Here is a 22,453-nt window from a genome sequence, read left to right as displayed (position 1 = left end):
TTCTCTCATTACTCAACCCTATTCTCTCATCCTCACAACCAGTAGCATCTTTTGGAGACTATTTCTGTCCTATTTGCCTGAGGAATCCAGAGCCAGAATGTCCACTCCAGGTGATGGGAATGAAAATGGAGTCTCCCACATTTAACCTTTACATGTTGAATGGTGACTCCCTAAACATTACACCCTACAGTGCAGGAAGGGGCAGTTCACGTTTTTTATCAACTGAAGATAACTGGACCACGTTATACTGGGTTTCAGCTAAGTGCATATTTTACAGTTTGAAAGAAGTGCTTTGCCCTGAGGTTTTCCCAAAAGCCATTCAGCAATATACTTGTGTCATCACAGATCAACAGTATCTATACCAATAGTACACTGGAATAAACTGGAAAAGGAGCCACCATCTCATGTCCTAGCCAAATACACAATGTCCCACAAGTTTAATAAAGGGGTTTATATACCTCAGTTCCATATTATGGACCATTGTGAGGAGCAAGTTTCTGGAAATTTTTGTAATTTAAATACCACTACTTGCTTAAATGCTCCTGAATATATAGGCATCTTCTGTGGAAGAGGAAATGTGATTCTGGGTCTTTACTTTCTGATCTGCCTATTCAATGTTAGTGAAACACTCACCTTCTCCAAGGCTCCTTGGCTAATAGTCTGTGTGGGCAACATCAAGGTGGCATCTCCAGAGTGAACTCCCGCATCTTCCACGTGCTCAGAGATCGCATGTGAGACGACCTTTGCAAAGAAAAAGAGTCATTGATCATCCAGTCTGACATGCCCAGCTACATACTCACCTCCAGGTCCACTACAAAGAAGAGTCCTGCACAGGCCCATAGAGAGAGATTAAAACAGGTGGGGAATCAAAACAAAAATAGATTTCTCCAGGCACTGAAAGCTAATTTAGCAGGAGTAATCAGTGATGCTGGACATCAAAAAGGACTAGGGAATGAAATTATGGCCATTACTAACTTCTGTACTGTAGCACCACAAGCAGCAGTAACGTTAAGGAAAAGCAAATCTCCAGCTTCAGGATATCACCCGGTTGTCTGTGTGGTCCGGAGGAGGCAATTCCCTCCCGTGTGCATCATTTCTACAAAGGGGTGGCTGTGTTGTGGATTTGTTTCACTTCCTTCTGAAGCAGCATGTATTGATCATTGCTGGAGGGAGCATAATGGACTTAATGGACCAATGATCTGATCTGTCACTGTGAATCCTATGTTCCTGTTTTAGGTCCCAATCTAAAGCCCAAAAGAAGTTCTTTCATTGACTCCAGCGGACACTGGATAAGGCCTTGCGAGAAGCACTGTCGCTTTTGAATACTGAGTGCCAGACAGAGGGAAATGCTAAAGAAGCATGAAGAGAAAAGCAAAGGCCTTGATTAGGAAATGTGTGTCATCTAATGCTGGATATATTCACTCTCACTCTTTCACCGTACGAGGAAGTCTAAAGGCACAGAGAAAAGGAAGAAAGGCAAATCTTAAAACAGAAACTGCAGACTGAAGAACTACCAATGGTAGCCATCTTCACGAGGCAGAAGAGCAAGAAAATCTCAGGAGACTGCATATGTTTTCAGTTCATCCCTATTCAGCTCAGCTACAAAGCATATCTATGCACCGTTGCACAAAAACCACATCTTCTACCAAGACTTTAATCAAACCCAGGTGGCTCACACTTTGCATGCCTCTGGGTAAAAACATAATTAAATAAAACAAAAAATAGGAGAAATTAAATATAAGGAAAAAACAAAATTCTTACTTTTCCAGCCTTGGCGACAGCATCCATTTCCACCTCTCGGGCTCCCTCGATGAATTTCGTGAGTACAACTGGGTGCTCCTGTCACCAGGACAAGACAGAAAATAAAACTTTTATGTGGAAGCATTTTTGGTACTGAGGGAGTGATCTGCCTTTGGCCATTGGAAACATTTTGGTGCACCACACCATGAGGGAAGTACTAATATCCTCATTTCAGAGGCAAATAAACTGAGGCCCAGAGAGATGAAGAATCAAGCCTTGCACAGGCTGAATGTCTCTTGAAAAGTGCTGCACAAGAGGTGCAGAGCCCTTTGAAGGATTGGGCCATGTGTGACTCACCACAGTGACAGAGGAAGTGTGTGGCAGAAAGAGAAATACAGCCCAGGGACGAAATCCTGACCCAATGAAGTTATTGGCAACACTCCCATCCAGTGCACCCAGGATTTCACCCCCAGGGTCTTGACATCCAAACCTGTATCTTAACTACAAGATTAACCTTCCTCCTCTGAGACAGCCATAACCTCCTCCTGGTTTGGGTTACTGGTCCATAGGATAACTGGTTATCTGCACAACTGAGGACTTTGCACTACTGATTGTTTGCTCACTCAGTCATGTTACATATTTCAATTAATTCCCACCCCATAAGTGAATCCACTGCACTGCCTAACTCCCAGGTTTCCCCATTGATGAGCCGCCATTACTCATCCATGGCTCTCACCACATCCCCTCACCTGTATCAGTCACTTTCTTCTTCTTCCTGGCCTCCTGCACCCTCTGGCTCACCTGCTCCATATGAGACAGCTCACCCGCTTCCACCGCTCCCTATCTCTGTCTCCCTGTCTCCTCACACGCACAAAGCCCGGGACCCGCTGCGGATGCCACCATGTCACTCCCACACAATAACATGGGTGTCATCTTTGACTCTGCCATTTCTCTTGCCCGCACATCCAAGCTGCTTCTTGCGCCATAGCATTGCCAAGATCTCATTTTTCCTCACAGTCCACGCAGCAACACTATTATCTAGGCTGCCACCACCTCTACTCTGGACCACTGTAACTTCTCCCAGGGCTCCTCAGTACCCACACATCGCCCCTCTCATGTCCATTCAAAACTGAGCTGCTAAGATTACCTCCCCTGCCTGTCACTTCACCATGTCATTCCCCTCCCTGCATCCCTTCACCGGCTCCCCCTTCTCTAACAAATTGAATTCAAGTGTCTTGTCCTTACTTTTAAGGACTCTTTCCCTCCTTACCTAGCCATTCTTTCATCCGACTGGTTCAATTCCACAGCTCCATTCCTCCCACACTGTACCTCCCATTTCTTCCACAAGCCTCTCTGCAACTTTCTTCCATGCCACCTGCTACACGTACCATCCCCTCCCTGGATCAGTCCATAATCTAACCTGCCCCCTGTCAAATCCCACCTGAATTTTACTGTAACGAACATGGCAAATTGCTAACTCTTCATGGCTTGGTACATGGGCAGTGGGAAATACTGGTATCTATTCTAGTTCCGTGTTTAACCATATCTTATGATTGAAAATAAAATCACACAGAACCATCAAGTGATGCATGCAGCTGGTCTGCATAATTATGTGCTGCTGTCAGTGATACCCTCATTCTCCATCTCCCATTTCCTCTTTTTGTTTTACCACCCTTAGTTTGCCATCAGCAGTTTGGGGCATGGAGCATGCAGGACAGAGAGGGAGTACAGTCCAGTGGTTAGAATACTAGCCTCGGTCTTGGGAGGAGTAGCTTCAAAAGTCCCTGCTCTGCTACAGACTTCCTGTGTGACCTTGGGCAAGCCACTTAGTTCTCCATCTGTGAAATGGGGATAATAGCCCAGCTCTACCTCCCAGGGGTGTTCAGAGGATAAATACCCCTCTTAGGCTGGGAAGGGCTTAGATACACACCTAAAATAAACTAACAGAAGTCTTTCTAGCTGCCTGTATACCATGTCTCCTAATGGAGCCCCAATCCTGATGAGAGTCTCTGGTGTTATTGTAGAGTGTAAATAATAATAACAACAATCCACGTAAAGGTGACAGCCCAGCCGAATGGCTTTGCATATAAACAGGACAGGGATGTGGTAACAGAACAGAGCAGAATAGCTAAAGAAGAGCACCACACACCTATGCTGTACACACTGACGGCTGATCACTTTTTAAGCGTAATTTGCACTGTTGGCTTTGACTGATAATGGCACCTCCCCTGTTCCTCCCTAACCCTGGCTCTTTCCAGCCCCAGCTGCAGCAGATCATTTGGGCCACATTTACGTCTCAACATTTTACCTGTCCCACCCACTATTAACTGCCTGTTATTTATTAGAGAATAAAATGCAATAAATGAGATCCTGTGGATGCGCAAAAGGCTCCTCTGGGGAAAAAAATATAGCAGGTCCAAACGTTACAAAATGCAATCCCTTATATTTATTGGAGCGAAAGTAAATTCCCAGGAAAGGACAATGCCACCAGCTACAGTGCTTCATAAATTTAGAAGATTGTATCGCGTGGCTTTTGGTCTTGATGTAATTTGTCATCAGCACTTCCAAGTGTGCCCAGGACCCTACTTTATTCCAGTTCCCCTCACTGCTTCTGAGGAGGATGGAAATTTACTCGTAGAACTTTACTGATACACGAAGTGCCCGTTTGAGGCTCTTCTATGGAAAAACTGATGCAAGAAGTAAAAACCGCACGGAAAGTGATGTGGATAAACATCAGAACAAGCTGTGATGCTGGCTGGCCCTGTACCTCTTTGGAAAGGCTTCGTTGGATAGTGTGAGTTGGTTAAAAAAAAAAAAAGCCACATAACCCATACAAAAATCCTAGCCTGCAAAAACGTATGCACATGCTTAACTTAATGTTAAGCAGTCCCACTGACTATAACAGGACAACTCCCAATGTGTGAAGTTAATCATGCGCGTCCTTGTCTATGCCAGAAAGGCTTTGCTGGTCTAGCTAAACAAACAAACCCTTCTAGTGCAGATGAAATAAGACCCTCAGGGATGTTATTATACCACTCAAAGTTTCCAGTGTAGGGATAGCCTAAGTCTTTGCAGGATGAGGGCCACAGGGCTCAAACACTGGAGATACATCACAATAGCCCAAATAGCAGTGACAACCACTGTACCATTTGCACAGGGACACCTCTCAATCACAACCACAGGGGACTGCATAAGAACCCCCACTCTTGTCCCCATGAATATAATACAATAAGTACTGCCAAGATTCTTCAGCCCCAGCTCCCAGAAGAATCTCTGTGTACTAAGGAGCAGGTCCTCTGTGGGTGCAAAGTGTCAGAGCCCCATTGATCGCCAATGAAATTGTGGCTCCTAATTCCCTAAATCTTCTCTTTTGAAAATGAGATTTTGGCTCCTAAATAAGTTAGGTATTACAAAGCTCAGCACAGCAAATGTCTAAATACCTTTAAAAAGCTGGGCTTTCAGCTCCATTCTCAAAGGTGCTTGGTATGTTGAAAATCTGTCTCCAGCTGTGGGTGCTGGCCCTTAGCTCTTCAGAATAGCTGGCCCTTAATTTCTTGTTTGTCTAAAGGAGCTAGTCATATTCACCCTGCTTTGTAAGGTGATTTAAGATCTACAGATGAAAATGTACTATGTATTCTTATATATTATTGTATTGACTTCTCTTCTTCTTTAAAGGTATTAACTCCAGCAATGTCTTATAACTTTACTCATCTCACCTTGCTGGAGGCCTAACCCCCATCACTCTTAAAAATATCTAACTTTGTCAAACCTTCATGAGCTTTGTCTGTGCCAGAATCCTGCGTCACTGAAGAGTTACTGCCAGATTTTTTTTTTACCCCCAGCTATTTGTGATGTAAGTGTTTATTGCATGGCAGGTTTGCTCAGATCAGAGGCCACACATGAAAGAGGAAATAACTCATAGTGACATAGGAAGAGTCAGGACCAAACCTAGAGACTGTTAAATACAGTGATGAACTTTGGATACTTCACAGTTGTTTAATGTTCCTATCCTTCCCCTTACTCAACCTCCCAAATATCTATTGTATATTAACGCTGACATCAGGCATGCAGAAACTCAACAGAACAAATAATTGAGCAGAACAAGCAGAGTTCTTGGATTTTGTTTGCTAGATCCTGCTGTATGCTGCTCATTCCTCTTGGAAATAATGCCCATTTCACTTTTCTGCTCCCTCTAAATTTCATAAACATGAGATCAAACTCTTCCCTGTATTAAAAAATAATTACCCCAAACTAATTTTTGAAAGCATTTAAAAGGAAAAAACAGCTTTCATCTTCTGCATTGTAAGCTACATGGATCGATGATCCCAAAGGATAAATATATTAAGCAGAGAGCAGCACTTGCCTTGTGCCACAAGAAAAGAATACACAACATGAGATGGGAGGATGTTAAATGTCACCATGAAACTTTACAAAGTTTTATGCATTTCAACGAATGGAGTGAAAAAAAAAATCAATAGTAGATGAGATGTCAGTTTAAAATCCAAGTTGTGCACAGACGCCAAGTGACAGGATTTAGATATTTAAAAGAAAAAGATAAGATCTCTCACTAATAGCTACCTTGGATGGGATAGCCGGAGAGGTATCAGCCCCAATATATTATGCTCAGCATATAACAAAGGCAAGCCTCTAAATAATGGCTACTTATGCAACAACCATAAATGGCTTTTTGCACTTGACCTTGGTGCCCAGCCTCCATAAGGGCCAGATCCCTATTCACGTGGAGTAGCACCATATTTCACGGGCGGCCTCATGGACATCAGTGAGGCTGCTGGCAAAGTAAGTTACTATTCAGTCTATGGATGATCAGAATTTGCCCCTTAGGGAAGAGAGCGAAGGGGCAAGTGCCATCAACTATGTTTAAATTGTCTCATCCGCAAAGGAGAAAGCAAACAGCTGGGAAGAGGTTTCATGGAAAGAGACAGGGAAGAAGGAAGTACAAATGAAATGAGCATAATGAATGAAAAGAGATGTAAAGGCACAGATAGGGCAAAGGCTGATACCTGGGAGACTCTGGTGGCTTCTGCTAAAAACTTCTTCATCTCTTCTTCTGTGAATACCACGTTCATTGCAGACCCGCTGAGAGAAAGGAGATCAAATAAAACGGAACAGGTCAGCTTCCTTTGTGTTTCAAAGCAGCCAAGCAAGCTAGACATCAGCGTGCTCGCTCTCAGAATACCTGACTCTTACAGACTATCCAAGCATAGCCCTGACTCAAACCACTTGCTCCCCTTTTTGGCTGGCTGAAAGGAGGAGTTGGTCTCCAAAGCAAATCTCTATTGTACTTACCCAACAAGCCGAGTGACTTCAAGAAAACACTGGAAGAAAACCAGTGCTTGAGTGAAGAATCAAAAAAGAAGTGTGGTTGTATAGCATAACCCTCCCCAAAGATCCCCTTTCTGATACAATGTTTTAAAGGGTTTGCAAAACTCTTTTTATGTTCTAGGAGATGCCTATTCAGCAACTGCTTGCCATTCAGGACCAAGCCTCTCTCACCTCAGCTCACCACTAGCTTCTGATCTTTTTCCATGTGTGCATGTTAGCTATGAGTTCACTATCAAAAGGGATACTTCTAAACCGATTGCCTGCCACAATGTCACATGGAGCCAGAATTGCATAGGATGGTGATGTTTATGACAGCAGGAGAGCACCAAAAATGTGTTGTGCTTTGCTGAGAATTGTTTCATTGGGTCTTTCCCCCGAATGCTTATCAGGGCATGAATACCTTATCTGACAAACCTTTTCTTTGAAATCTCACCATCCATAGTATCAGGGACGGGGGACTGGAAGAAAGGGGAAGTTATTTTCCTCTCTTGCAAACAATTGCTTAAACTTTAAAGAACTGTAAAGTTGTTATGCTTGGGGTTTTTCTATGTTGCATGCCCAGTAATTCTCAGCCTCCCCTTCACTTTAGTATATAATCCTCAAGGAAGTTTGGGGAAGAGGCGTTTTATATTCATAGATACTAAGGTCAGAAGGGACCATTATGATCATCTAGTCTGACCTCCTGCACAACACAGGCCACAGAATTTCACCCACCCACTCCTGCAAAAAACCTCTCACCTATGTCTGAGCTATTGAAGTCCTCAAATCATGGTTTAAAGACTTCAAGGAGCAGAGAATCCTCCAGCAAGTGACCTGTGCCCCATGCTACAGAGGAAGGCGAAAAACCTCCAGGGCCTCTTCCAATCTGCCCTGGAGGAAAATTCCTTCCCGACCCCAAATATTGCGATCAGCTAAATCCTGAGCGTATGGCTAAGATTCACCAGCCAGATACTACAGAAAATTCTTTCCTGGGTAACTCAGATCCCACCCCATCTGATATCCCATCACAGGCCATTGAGCCTATTTACCCTGAATATTTAATTACCAAAACCATGTTATCCCATCATACCATCTCCTCCATAAATTTATTGAGTTTTAAGGCTATTTTGTAAAAAATCCTTATCATTTGAGTTGCAATGCTGGCTCTTAAAAGTCTGTGAGTTTTACCTAAGAGAAATAGATAAAATGCCTCAATATCGGCAGTACTGTCTTGTTTTCTCCTATTCTTACTGGGTTAGATCCTCAGCTGCTGTAACTGGGGTAGATTCACGGATTTCAATGGAGTTACTCTGATGCACACCAGTTGAGGATCTGGCCCACTGTGTATAAGGCAAATACTGAAGTAATCTAAAGGTTAAATATTTTGTTTTCCAAGTCAATTGGCAAATCTTAAGGACCTTGATTGTATTTAAATCGAGCAACTGAGGAATATAACCAAGAGAACAACGATAGGTGCCAGTAGATTTTTTCTATATTGAATTTTTCCATGTTTACCCATTCTACTCAGACGAGTTGCGTGTGCGTGTATACTGCTTGCACACACATACACACACACACACACACAAAGATACATGCGTGCGTATGCACCCCACCCGACCTAAGTTTGTCTAAAATGTAAATTTACTCCAAAAAGGGTTATATCAGCAACTACGCTAAGGGGAAAGTTCTACTGAATTTGATAGGGATGAAACAAATAGGATATATAGAATGTACTCAAAACCCCAGAGAATTTAACAGAGAATGACATCCTTTCTGTAGGATTTAACCATTCTACAGAAGTTACCAGAGAATTCTATCCCAGCCACAGCTAGAATGGTGTAAGTTCTCTACAAAGATCATCCTGTATTAAATTCTAAAGGACACTTCTATAAGCATACATGAAATCTCATTTTTTTTAATAGAAAGGATTTTTTGTTCCATTCAAAGTGAATATTGTGCCCCTTCATCTTGATATTTATCTCTTTTTATTACGAAAAGGAGTCCATCTCCCATTCCATTCAGACTTGCAAACCGTGCCCAGCAAACTACTTCTCTTTTTCTATCCACTCGGGAGTGAAGAAGCTCCTTTCAGCATTCATCTCCAAAGAGTGGTCACTCAGAACTTCTATGTGCGCTGACGCAACTTGTTTCAAAGTTTTGCTCTTGGAAACACTTGGTTTTGTAAAATATCTATTTAGAGACAAGCCGCCACCAAGGGACATAAAACATGACCATGCACAAATGAGCTTATGCAAGCAAGAGGTGCTGATAGTATATACAACGAGAGGCTGTCATTTCTGGCAGGATACGTGTTCCCTTCCCCTTTTCCAGATGCCAAGCCACTTTTTCCTCCACCATACAGATAGACCCCACAGACTGCTCCAAAGGATCCATAGGAATATCAGATGGAATATCACAGATGACTCTTGCTTTTGGCCCCCAGGCATAAAGAAAAGTATTAAAGCAAACAGCTGTTATTAGGACTGTGTCCTGCCTCTGATCCGTGCCCAAAGGGTTTAGTGGTTTTTTGGATCCTTTTGTCGTCCTAGCAGGTGATCTATTTGTTAAGCCTAAAAGCTCTATGATGTCTGCTCTCAGCACAGTGGTTTCTGTCTGTCTCCTGGAATGGTAGCCTACCTCTCACCTTTCTCAAAGAGGATCTGCGGATAGCACATGCAATTTGATTTGCACTGTCAGACAAGCTTTACCTCAAAACATAAGACGGTCTCAGCAAACATGGGTAGCCCACGGAGTTTGCAAATTCAACAGCATCTTTCTAAAGGGTTGGAGGGGAAAAAAACATACTGTGAATATTAAAAAAAAAAAAAAAAAAATACCTGCAATGGCAAACAGTAAAAACTCAGATATGAGTCTACAGCCTGCACTGAATTGCTGTTCTTTGGTTCTGCTTCTTCAGATCTTCCCAATCTAACTCAGATACACAATTGTGAGAAAATCTGATTGCATCCCACCGTAGGCTGTGAAGAAGCCATCCAGATAAACTACAGGGCTGGATCCTCTGCTCTGCTTTGGATTCTTCATGTTGCTCCAGCGATGCAGCAATCCTTAAATGCTTTGGAGCTGCCATAGCATCTGCTATGTCACCCCTCCAGCTCTCAGTGAAGAGAGTTTGTCCAGGGAAAAGGGGCATTGTTGAGAAGTCCCTACTCTCTGGCAATCCTCAGTCACTATAACAACATTTTGGAGGGGGCATAGACAGCTCAGGGTAAGTCAGAGCAGCCCTGTGGTTGCTCTAATTCATGCCAGGGCCTCAGGATCAGGGACATATAACGGTGGTTTAAAGTCACCTTCCCCTCTCATCTCCAACAACATCCTCCCATCTTCCACGGGGCACTGCTTGGCCAGACCAGAAGACCAGGGCTGCAGTATAAGAATTCATCCAACTGCACAACAGAAAGTGGGAGTGAAGCAGTTCACAAATCCTGGCGGTATGGTGCTTACTGAACCCAGATGCAATGACTGCTAAAGCACTCGAAAGTAACCTGTAAGCGATGCCACTCAAGGAGAAAGTCCTAAAAAACCCGTCCCTTGCATTCTCTCCGCCCCAACGTACCAAAGTGCTAACAGCCTTCCAGGGTGCCTGAGCCACATTCAGCTCATCCAGAACAGCTGAGAATACGGAGCGGTCTTCTGCTCGGTCAATCTGCATAGGGTTAGTGCCCATGATCTTAACTCCGTTCTTGTACAATGGCACTGCCAGGTTATTGGGGATTTGCCCTCCGACAGAGATAATGCAGCCAGCACATTCCTGAGGGCAGAGAGAGGGATAGGGTGGTCAGAGATAAAGCCATTTAACCATTTGTCACCTGCTGTTGATATTTAAAGTGCATTAAGAGGTTACATTACAATCTGCCTGCGCAAGGGGCTGTGCATATCCTGGCTGATCCAGGAGCACCCCAGGAAGCAAACTACGATTCAGAGTGCCTCTTGCTAACATGAGTTCAAATCCTAGTGAAGACAAGGTGGTTCGTGGCTTTCAGATGTGTTAGCAGGTCAAGGCAAAGAGTTCCACAGGTTCACTGTGTGTTGTGTGAAGAAATACTTCCTTATGTGTGTTTTAAACCTGCTGCCTATTACTTCCATTGGGTGACCCCTAGTTCTTATGTTATGTGAACGAGTCAATCACACTTCTCTATTCACTTTCCTCCACATCGTTCACGATTTTATAGAGCTCTCTCACACCCCCCTTCGTTGTCTCTTTTCTATGCTGAACAGCCCCAGTCTATTTACCCTCTCCCCATATGGAAGCTGTTTTGTACCCCTAATGATTTTTGTTACCTTTCTCTGTATCTTTTCCACTTCTGAGATATCTTTTCTGAGATGGGGAGACCAGAACGTCACGCAGGAGTCGAGGTGAAGGCCCCTGAACCCCTCTCCCCGGGCCCGTCACGGCCCTACCCCCTCTCCATATCCCCCCCACGCCCGCTGCTCTTCTACCGCAGCTGCACATAGCTGCTGCGGTCCTAGTGCCGTGGAGCCTGCTCAAGCCGGGGGCACAGGGTCCGCGATCTTGCAGGGTGGGAGGGCACTGAGCACCCTGGCCTCCTGCCGATGCTGCTGGGCCGGATCCTGCTGTGGAGGCTGATGCCGCTGGGCCCGATCATGCACCGCCCCATTTTAGCGCACACCTACTCACCAGCTCTGCATCTGAGACAGGTGCCCCTTCCGCCCCGCCCTAGTTATGACCCTGAGGATGTCACATGGGCCGCAGCTGGGTGCGGACTGGGCCGCAGCTGGGTGAGGACTGGGCCGCAGCTGGGTGCGGACTGGGCCGCAGCTGGGTGAGGACTGGGCCGCAGCTGGGTGAGGACTGGGCCGCAAGTGGCCGCTGGCCGCAGGTTGAGCAGCAGGGATCTAGCCTCTCTTATAAGTGCTAGCAGCATACTCATTGCTTGACAACACAAATGATAATACATTCTATCTAACTAGACAGTGGAATCAATCAAATGATCTGATGTGAGTCAATTATTCGGATAAATTTAGCCTTTTCCCCCCCATTCACAAATTATTAGTGAATGTAGGCCTAACTTAAAGCTGTTTACACTGCCAGAGTTTTGTAAAGAGGCTCAGCACTAAGGAGACTCAGGCCCAAAATATGGCTGAATTCACAAGTGTTTAGAATCAAGTGAGCATTTGCAAACACTATTTTGCAATATCTGACCCCCCCTCTATCAGACAGAGAGAACCAATCAAACACACAAGACATAGGATGATCCGGAGGTTGGCTCTGTCTTTGAGAGTATCAAATCTGTTTTAATTGGCGAGTGGATTTTTACTGACATGAGTGAGCGCTGACGGGCTTTGCTGAAGAGTTACGTTTTAATGAGGGATTTAAGGGAAAAGAGGATTGAAGCCTTGTATGCCCAGTGTGGAAGGGACTCTGAAAACAAATAGGCAATAAAATGCCAGGGGAATTTTAATAATACAAACCCTGCTTATATTTGTTTAATTGCAATGTGGTTATTTCCTCCTCTAATATAGATTCATTATATAGCACCTTTACACAGCACCTTTCAACTCAAAGGGCAGGAGAGCTTTTTACAATGCGCGTGCAGAAATATACAAACTATATACAGAGATCATGTCATCCATTTCTGACATGCAGCCATTTCTGGGATCAAAGGCTTTTGAAACCAATACACGCAAATTTAAGACGGAGCGAAACCCAGCTCAAGGAGAGTTAGGTTGAAAGGATGTAATTATCTAACCTGAGGTTTCGCCAAGCCACTGGAGCTGATCACCCCCACGCTTATGAAAAGTCCCACGGATGTGTAATGTCCAGCAGTGATAAGGCCCTTGGTTACATGTCTCATCCAAAAGAGAGCACCTCCAGCTTCCCAGGAGTTCCTTACCATCACCCTATGGCACTGGATCGATATTTCCCATTTTCATCGCCCAGCCAAACCATGCTTACATTGCATGATCAAAACACATGTTCATTAATCCTAAATTTGTTTTAACATCCAGCCTTCCATCAAACATTCTCGCTTTTGCTTCTTTTCTGTCTCTCTGTATAACAGCCTCAGGCCATGCCTACACCAGCACGTACTATGCAGCAAGCTGGGCTATAAATCTACAGCACTTCAGCATGCCGCGTGCTAGGTGTCCGTGGGGACTCTGCTGATGCGCACTAAAAGTTTCCTGGTGCGCACTGAGGTAGTGGGCATCAGCGGGGTCCATACGCACACTTAGTGCGTGGCGTGCTGGAGCACAGTAGATTTACACGACAGCTTGCCTTGCCTAAGTGCTCATGTAGATATGCTCTCACTCAGCGTATCTCCATTTGCGGCTAGTGGACTGGCATATACATCTCATCTATAAAAACACAACATTGCACTGCCAGATATTGGGAATGGTATCTTGGACTCCAACCCCAGGAGCGCTGGAGAAGATGGGCTGCCCAAGCAGACAACAGAGGTCATAGGAGTTCCACCCCCAGAAGACACATGGGCTGCGAGTTAACCCTCAGTGATAAGCCACTGAGAACACGGTTGTATTGTACAAGGGCTATGCTTACTAAAAGAATATTGCACTGACCAGCTAAGAACAACACTGTACTGCAGACCAACACGCGTGAAGGACAATGGGCTGTGTCACATACCAATTTATCTTCAGTGATATTTTAATTCTAAAGTGAACCAAACAACAACTTGGATAGTACTTATTTTAAAGGTACATGGTCATTCCATAATTTCATGAAGATTTTATCCCGTTTATAATAAAATCTCTCTTTTCATTTCCCCCTTGTTTTTACGCCATTAGTAACAGAGTTGGGATTTCTTTTTCACAGAGCTTGAAAACAAATTTAGACCATTAAAATTGTACCAGAGAGCCTCCTTTAGTTTTGTGAACTGCTTTGGAATAATCCTGGGAGCTTGATAAAGGATAGGAAGAGATCCTTAAACAGCCAGGTATTAAAAAGAAGTAGCAGCTCTGCTGGGAACAAGAACCCAATAAATCTGGCAACAGGAATTTTTTTTAAAAAATCATTGTCTGCCATCTAAATTTTCAATAGAAAATCCCAGACGTTCATGGTCAATTACGGTGCTCCAAACGGTAACCGTTAGGGTCTGTCTCCACGGCAGTCGTGGGGTGTGACTGCCGGTCCTGGAGACATGGCTGAGCTAGCTTTAATCTAGCTTGCTCGGGGACGGGAGCAGCGAAGCTGTGGTAACCCAGACTCCAGCACCTGGACAAGCCCACCTGGACGTCACGTGGCTGGCGCACACTGCCACAGCTTCACTGCCCCGTGGCTGCAATGTTGACACTCTGTGTTGGCCTGCCGTGCTCTCTCACTCTCACCCCTTCCTTTAGTTTAACAGAACGAGTGTGTGTGGCAGAGTTCAGAGTTGTGTCCAAAGACTATAAGGGTTGGCAGGACTTAAACCCAGGCTGAAGAGCTACCAGGCAACCAACCTCCCCACGCTACTGCCTGGCAGCAGCTGTAACCTGGCCTTTCCATGAGACCCCCAATCCACAGAGGTTGCATGCCACGAGAAGTTTTCCCTCTTGTGATATGACTGAGTGATCCTTGACTGACCGAGTGATCCGGCTCCTTGATCCAATAGAAGACCATAGAAGTGTCCAGGCAACAATGAAGACCTCTAGCTAGCTACCACAACTGCCCTGCTTCTCTATTTCCAAGCTCCTAGTACTGACCTGGGCTCTGACTTGCATTTTGACTCCTGATGAACCCCTAAAGCCCCAACATGGCCCCTGATAGCTGGTATTGACCCTCAGCCTGATCCCTGACTCTGTCTCCAGCTCTGACCCTTGGCTTGACTCCTGACTCAAACTCTGGCTTGACCCTCAGCTTGACTCTTGATGCTGATACTGGCTCTGAACCCTGTCTACAGGTCCTGGCTCCCAAGCTTCTGCCACTAGTCCTGCCTACCTTTGCCCAGGATCCTGGCAGAAGTTAATGGGACTATTCCTGTGCTTAAAGTTAACTATGAGGGTGAGTATTTGCAGGACCAGTTAGGTTTAGTGTTGCAAAATTGCTCCCTCGTTTTTATTTAATCTTTCCTCAAGCATTGACTTTAATGGACATTTGCAAGCATTTGGCCCATTGCTTTTTAAAATAATATAATGTAGCAAGGGGTATATGTTAAACTATGCATTACAGGAGACCTGAGTTCTATTCTACTATCTGTCACTGCCCTGTTGGGAGATGATGGGAAAGGCACTTCACCACTCTGTGCCTCAATTTCCCCATCTGTAAAATGGGGATAATGACTCTGTCCTCCTTTGTGAAGAATGTTGAGGTCTACTGAGGAAAAGCACTAGTTAAGAGCGAAGGATCAATCATCATCACTGTTAGGATATGTTCAATAACATAATCCGACATTTGCCTAATAACCTGAATGGTTTTAACATCTCCCTAGCAAACATCAAACAGCCCATGTTGATACTGCATGGAACCCAATCTAAAGTCTGTACAGTAGACTCTAAACCAGCAAGCAATTTAAAATATGTAGAGACAATTATACAGAGCAAATGAGGGTTACCCAGCTGGATACTTCAGCATCACGCTATAGAGGTGCCCTTAGGGGTCTGACTTCAACACATGAAAGAAATAAGTCTAATAAGGAAATCCTTTACCTACCCCATTTTAAATGCTTCTCACATCTCCCCAAAATCCATTAATCCCTCTTTCACTTAATTACAGTCACTTCATTAGGACAAAGTAAACATGGTAACAACCGAATAATGAAGGAAACACAGTAACAACCAAATAATGAAGTCAGAGCAGTGAAGCAGTCTTAGTTTTACACAATACATCCAGCCCCACCTCATACTTCGGTTCAGACTCCAACTTCAACACCAGGTGCCACAGAACGTCCCAGACCATGCAGGGACAGACACTGCACCTGTCAGCATAACCCGGGTCAGAATCTGGACCAAGAAGTATAAATTCAGACCCACAAAGAACTATCCTGTTGGGGGGAATTTACAGATAAACCAGATTTCAATATAAATCCATTATTCTCTTCATGTGCATTTTCTTACCCTTAGTTGCTAATTACCAAAGTTATTTGTGTTTAAATGAGCATTTTCTCCCTCATTACCCGTCTCTACCTTCTCTTTAATCCTGCTGTTAATATGTGCTGTGTTTCATCAGCATTATTTCTCTGACAGGCTGTCAGACTAATTTTCCCCACACTCAAGGTTCAGAGCTTCAGTTTTGGTTAAGCAACTGAGTTTAGATGCTTATTTAGATGAACCACATGCAAACTTTTCAAGTGAGCAGAACTGGGCTGACAGTCTGATGAGCGGAATCACAATTTGCAACAGTCTATCCAGAATCTGTGCTTTTCAACTACTGTCTGTGTTTTTACCAACACTTTATAGGAAGTAGAAAGGAGCGAGAAGGTAAATGGATCTGTCCATGCCAGGAAAAGCCATTCTGAAGATGGACACTGATTGCATTTTCGAGAATGGCTTCCAAGAACAAGTAAACAGCATTATAGGTCTGATTGGCTTTTTTCTTGTTTTTAATGTACCATCAGAAAATGGCCAAGCTACAATAATATCCTTAGAAACCTGCTTCCATTTGCAAAACAACAGTTGAAACAACTCGTTACATATTGAAAAGAGAGTCCGGAAAATATCAAAATAAACCACAGCCATCGCATAGGCTGGGGTTTGCAAAGCTGCTTAAGGGAGTTAGGCAGCCAACTCCCACCAAATTTCAACAAGGCTTCAGTGCATAATTCCCCTAGGCTCATTTGAAAATCTCAACCATGAAGTCCACATCTGTGGAATACAAAAAGAAAAGGAGGACTTGTGGCACCTTAGAGACTAACCAATTTATTTGAGCATGAGCTTTCGTGAGCTACAGCTCACTTCATTGGACTAACACGGCTGTTACTCTGAAATCTGTGGAATACAAACAATATGCCAGTGGCTCTCAAGCTTTTCCATACTGGGACTGAGACCTTTTCCAGACCTCCATCCCGCCAAATCCCTCCCCCATCTAGTCATGACCCTTCTGCAAAATGGACTCCCTCCCCTCTATTTAGTAATATGGGAAGGGCAGGGTGGTTGCGACCTCCCGACACATGTTTGCGACTCCCCGGTTAGGAATCCCTGCACTACATTATTGGCCCAACTCTCACTGCACACACAACTGTCATTTGCATTCCCTACCTCCTTCCTCACGGCCGGCCTGCCTGCCTGCCACCCGCCAGCCCCACCTTTGGAAATCATCCAGCATGTAACCAGTACACTATAAGGTCTGACCTGAAAGCACTTCAGTTCACTTTAGCTTTAAGCATGTGAGTCATTCCACGTGCTTCAAGTTAAGCATGTGCCTAAATGCTTGCAGATTTGGGAACTAAGGCTCAGAACTGCAAAAGCAGAAAAATGTGGGCAATAAATGACTGTGCAACAAATTAAATCTGCTTGTAAATATTGCATCATATGTCACCTTTGCAAAATCACTTAATATTTATTTGGCGTTATTGCACAGTCTGCTAGGAACAGCAACGGTGCGCAAAATGGGTCTAAAAGCACCCCAGCCAAATCAGCAAGGGAGATGAATGTTGAGAAGTTTGGTCTGCTTTAGGGGCTTTTTGTTGTTGCTGCTTAGATTTCTTTTCCTTTACCTCGTGATGGTAGATGTCCAGGATCCTCTCCAATGACAGCTCCTCGAAGTACAGTCTGTCACACTCATCAAAATCTGTGCTCACTGTCTCTGGGTTGCAATTCACCACAGCGGTCTTGTAGCCCAGCTGACGCAGCGTGCGGATGCTGGAGACAGCACACCAATCAAACTCCACGCTGCTGCCTGTCAGGAGGAAGAACAAGAAGAGTAAGAGGGAGAAGAATGCAGTAACAGCAGGGAGTACAGACAAACACTTATGGCAGCCACGCTTAAAGGAAAAGAACAACATCACTTGTCAGGTCAGGCCAAGAAATCTAACTGCCCTTGCGTGGTAAGGGTACGAGCCCTTAAATATAGGTTCTCAAGCGTAACATGTGCATTGGCTCAGCTGCTCAGGAAAGACAGGCCTCCATCATGTCTGTCTGACAGCATGCATGCAGGTACACTTGTCCGTCTTAACTGGCCAACTGCTGCTGCTTTCCAATACACGCACTTTGTCTGGAGAGCCTTTAAGCCAAGAGGCATAAGCTAGGAGGTGCCTAACTTCACTGGGCAGTATTAGTTGTGATTTATCATTTATTCCATAAAGTACAGAAGTGCTATAAAGAGGAGGAAAAGCGTATATCTACAAAGATACTGTTTGAAAGAAAAAGCAAAATGATAAGGAGAGTGTGTGTTTGTTTCTTCCCCCCTAGCTCAGTGGTTTGCAACCTTTTTTCCATGTGTGGACCCCTGACAAATTTCTAATGGAGATGCGGACCCCTTTGGAAATCTTAAACGTAGTCTGCAGACCCCCAGGGGTCCACGGACCACAGGGTGAAAAGCACAAGTCTAGAGAGCAGAACACTTTTAGTTTACATGTTGTTTAGTTAACAGACAGTAAGTCTGATTTTCCATTCGCTTGCACCTCATGTAGTCAAATTAGAATGGGAACATTTTACAGCAGGGGTGGGCAAACTTTTTGGGCCGAGGCCCACATCTGGGTATGAAAATTGCATGGTGGGCCATGAATGCTCATGAAATTGGAGGTTGGGGTCTGGGAGGGGGTGAGGACTCTGGCTGGGGGTGTGGGCTCTGGGGATGGGGATGAGGGGTAGTGGGTGCAGGAGGGTGCTTCACGCTGGGACCGAGGGGTTTGGAGGGCAGGAGGGGGATCAGGGCTGGGGCAGGGGGTTGGGGTGCAGAAGGGAGTCAGGGGTGCAGGCTCCGGGCGGTGCTTACCTCAAGCAGCTCCCAGAAGTAGCTCCTATGTGGTGGCGCAGCCAGGCACCTCTGCGCGCTGCCCTATCCATGGGCACCGTCCTTGCAGCTCCCATTGACAGCAGTTCCTGGCCAATGGGAGCTGCAGGGATGGCGCTTGGGGTGGGGGCAGCGTGCAGAGCCCCTTGGCTGTCCCTACGTGTAGGAGGCGGAGGGGGGACATGCCACCGCTTCCAGGAGCCTCATGGAGCAGGACAAGCCCCTGACCCCGCTCCCTGGTGGGAGCTCGAGGGCCAGATTAAAACATCTGGTGGGCCAGATGTGACCTCTGGGCTGTAGTTTGCCTACCCCTGTTTTACAGCAACTCTGCCCTATGGTGTTAATGACTAAATAAGACGCAGGTCAATGAAGAAGCATGCCTGTGGTGTCCAGTGGCTAGTATTACATACATTTCTGAGCTACAATGTGTAAGTGGCTCATCATAAACAGAGAAAGATGTGTCTTCAAATTTAAGGAACATCGTAAGATTGGTATGCTTATGATCTATTCAAAAAGAGCTTGAACTCAACCTGAGTTACATGATCGTTAACTATATGTATGGTTATTTTATATATAATTGTGTTACAATTTCTGTACGAAATTCAAACAGCACAGAATTGCTCTTTCCACAATATCTAGTAACATACAGGTCACTCACTGATGGACACACAATTAAATTTCCACGTTCCTCTCAAGCTAGAATCTTGAGTGAACTGCATGTTTCATTCATTCATTGTGGGCTGTTGAGTATAGAAAAAAAATCCCCAAATTGGTACTGGACCTTTCCAACAGAGGTCACCGAAACATCATCAGCCATTTTAATTGAATTTCAATTATTCAAGTGTCCTTACATTTACAGGAAGCCCAATTTTGAGACATGAATGTCATTTGTGGTCAGCATTTCAATGTATTGGATTTAAACCTGGAAAATCGCAGAATGTGTGCAAGTATATTCCAGGCACATCCAGGAATTGCCATGTCCAGCTGCAGAGGGCCTGCAGCCAATTAGTAATACTGATAAGCACCCGTGAAGAGGTCCACTAGTGTAAGCAGTCAGTCAATGTATTTGTGCCAGTTTACATCATATCTTAATTTAGCACCTTATATTTATCAAAATGACAACAAGACAAACAAAAGTTTAGGAGCATGGGGCACTGTTTAAAAATACACAATATAACCTCGTCGTTTTTTAATTACTCTTGACTTGTGCATGTTGTCACAATTATCTTGCACAGAACAGGTCCACAGTTTCTAAACAGAAAGCTTTTTCCCATCAAAAATGGCCTTTATTTTAAAACAAACTTCCTGTGTAAAATTGTTGGCATTATCAATATTTTGTTTTTTCACAAAATTTTCTGAGAAATGTTTCCCAATATTTTGATACAAAGATGTACTGAATCATTATCGACATTTCTGGTTTACCTAAAAATCAGCTGTCGAGAAGAAAATGTGGGTTTGGGGAACATTTTTTAATGATTTTTACAAAAGTTTTGATTTGAAATTTCAATTTCAAATATTGTAGAAATGTCTGTGAAAGAAACAGGAGATTGATCCATTTTAAATCAAGAGAAATGGAAACAATTCTGAAATTTTCACAGACACACTCTTCCCATTTTTGACCAGTTCTAGTCCTGCAAATATAAGAATGTGGAGAAAGCTAGATGGATCTCACTGAATTACAACTTCTCTTTGATTTTACGAGAGACAGCATATGAAACTACAAAACTGCCTTCCAAGGATTAGTAAAGAAGAAACTACCACCTCAGTCATTGCACTAGGAAAAGGTATTCAGAAGTGCAAGTAATCAGTCCCTGCATCCCCATGCTTTAAGCTTTCCTTTGCTTTTACTGGAGATGATCATGCTTTTTTCTAAATGACAAAACATAGAGGATCAAGGTCAGGACCATGCTCTTTATCCAAAATAATAACTAGTTCTAGGTGAATACTGCAAAATAGTTTCCTCAAATATTTGCTTGAATTGTTCAACAACATTGCAGCCCTTTTGTGTTTACTTTCTGCTAATATGTTTACTGACAGGAATGCTCATAGATACAGCAAATAAAAGAGAATACTCCTGGAGAATTAATTCTGATTTCATTCATCTGAATATTCACATTGTAAACCTGATTTGAAGAGCTATGATCCTCGAATCAGGGACCTGAAACATACCATGTGACTTGCATGTCCAAACAAAACTAATCAACATAGTCTGAATTTCAGATATTGACGGCTTTCAGCAAACTTCTTGTGAATGACTTATAGACCAAACATTGCACAGCAAATATTTCTGAATAGGGAATAAATGTTAATAATTGCAAGCTGTTCGGGGACAATTCATCAACAGAAGAAGTGGTGAAAATTACCAAATTACTCACTGCAAGCTATTGGCCCAGCTCAAAGAATTACAAAAAACAAGTATTTTTCTATTATTATCACAGTGGTCTACTGAAACAGCACACTTAATCCTCCAAACAAGAAGGGGCTGAACACAACCATATACTATCATCAGCATAAATAAGGATTTATCAGCTGGCGCACATGCATTCAAACTATCCTAGGTGTAACAGCAATGAATTTGGATACAAGATACTAAATTCCAAGAGCCTTAATGTTAGCTGTAAATAAGAAATAAAAAACATCTCCATGGAAATCACCGATAGGTGTTATGATCCAGTTACAGCTGAACAATAACAAGAAGGCTCCTTTTTTATTTCCAGAGCATGAAATAAAGTCTCCAAGCAAATGGAAAAGGCAAGCTCTGTATTTGGAATTCACATGCTATATACTGTGTCCTTGCAGGTTTTGTTACCATTGAAAAGTGTATCAAATGAACCACAAGAATTCCCAGGATGGCTTTAGTGTGGAAGGGGACAGATTTACCTATGTGATATGGTCCACAGCCCAACACCATCATTCCATGGTCATCAAATTTTACATCATTCTCCTAAGGAAGAAGGGAGAGAAGTCATGAGGAGCTATACCCAGCAGCCCTTACTCTGTGTTTATGAGAAGAAAACATTTCTAATGCTCAGCCCATATCCAAAAGCAAGGCACCCAGCGCTCGAGTCTGATCTCATTTACTGCAGTGTAAATCAGGCAAAACTCCATTCAAGTCAGTGGAGTTATACCTCAATGGGACGAGGCCCTCAGATTCTGCTGGCCTTAAGTACTATAGTCGATGTGGATCTCTACAGTTTCGGAAGAACAAATGTCAGTCCCATTATTCAGTGTAGGATTCTTTCTTAAATTATAATGATTTGCTGCTAACAACCTGAAAAGGTGACTCACAAGTGCAGGAAGAAGCCCCACAGAAGGCACCATACAACAAAATAACAGTAAGAGACCCTTCCTATCCTGTGGTCAGCCCAGAGCACCTGTGCTTGGCACTTGATGCTACAGCACAAGAGACCCGGGTTTATGTCTGTGCATGGCCTTTCACTCAAGGAAGCTGGCTACAAAGAGGAAATTTGAGGGAGAAGGAAAAAGAGAAAATCCCCTGAGGAGGAGCAAGGGGATAAAGTCTTC

At 44.0% G+C, this 22,453-nt stretch overlaps 1 protein-coding gene across 1 annotated transcript in view; it reads right to left on the bottom strand.

Moving 5' to 3' along the window:
- Positions 1–22,453, bottom strand: part of CPS1 (carbamoyl-phosphate synthase 1) — a 209,321-nt gene that overhangs the window by 20,951 nt on the left and 165,917 nt on the right. The window contains exons 25-31 of the mRNA XM_073304767.1: positions 21,809–21,872; positions 17,691–17,872; positions 10,637–10,831; positions 9,771–9,838; positions 6,762–6,837; positions 1,762–1,839; positions 634–741 (exon numbers count right to left, since the gene is read on the bottom strand). Of these exons, the coding sequence (XP_073160868.1) occupies positions 634–741; positions 1,762–1,839; positions 6,762–6,837; positions 9,771–9,838; positions 10,637–10,831; positions 17,691–17,872; positions 21,809–21,872 (771 nt within the window). The remainder of the gene's footprint in view (positions 1–633; positions 742–1,761; positions 1,840–6,761; positions 6,838–9,770; positions 9,839–10,636; positions 10,832–17,690; positions 17,873–21,808; positions 21,873–22,453) is intronic.

The sequence above is a fragment of the Lepidochelys kempii genome, chromosome 11 (assembly GCF_965140265.1).
Source record: "Lepidochelys kempii isolate rLepKem1 chromosome 11, rLepKem1.hap2, whole genome shotgun sequence".
NCBI classification, from domain to species: Eukaryota; Metazoa; Chordata; order Testudines; family Cheloniidae; genus Lepidochelys; species Lepidochelys kempii.
This window is presented reverse-complemented; position numbering and strand designations above follow the sequence as displayed.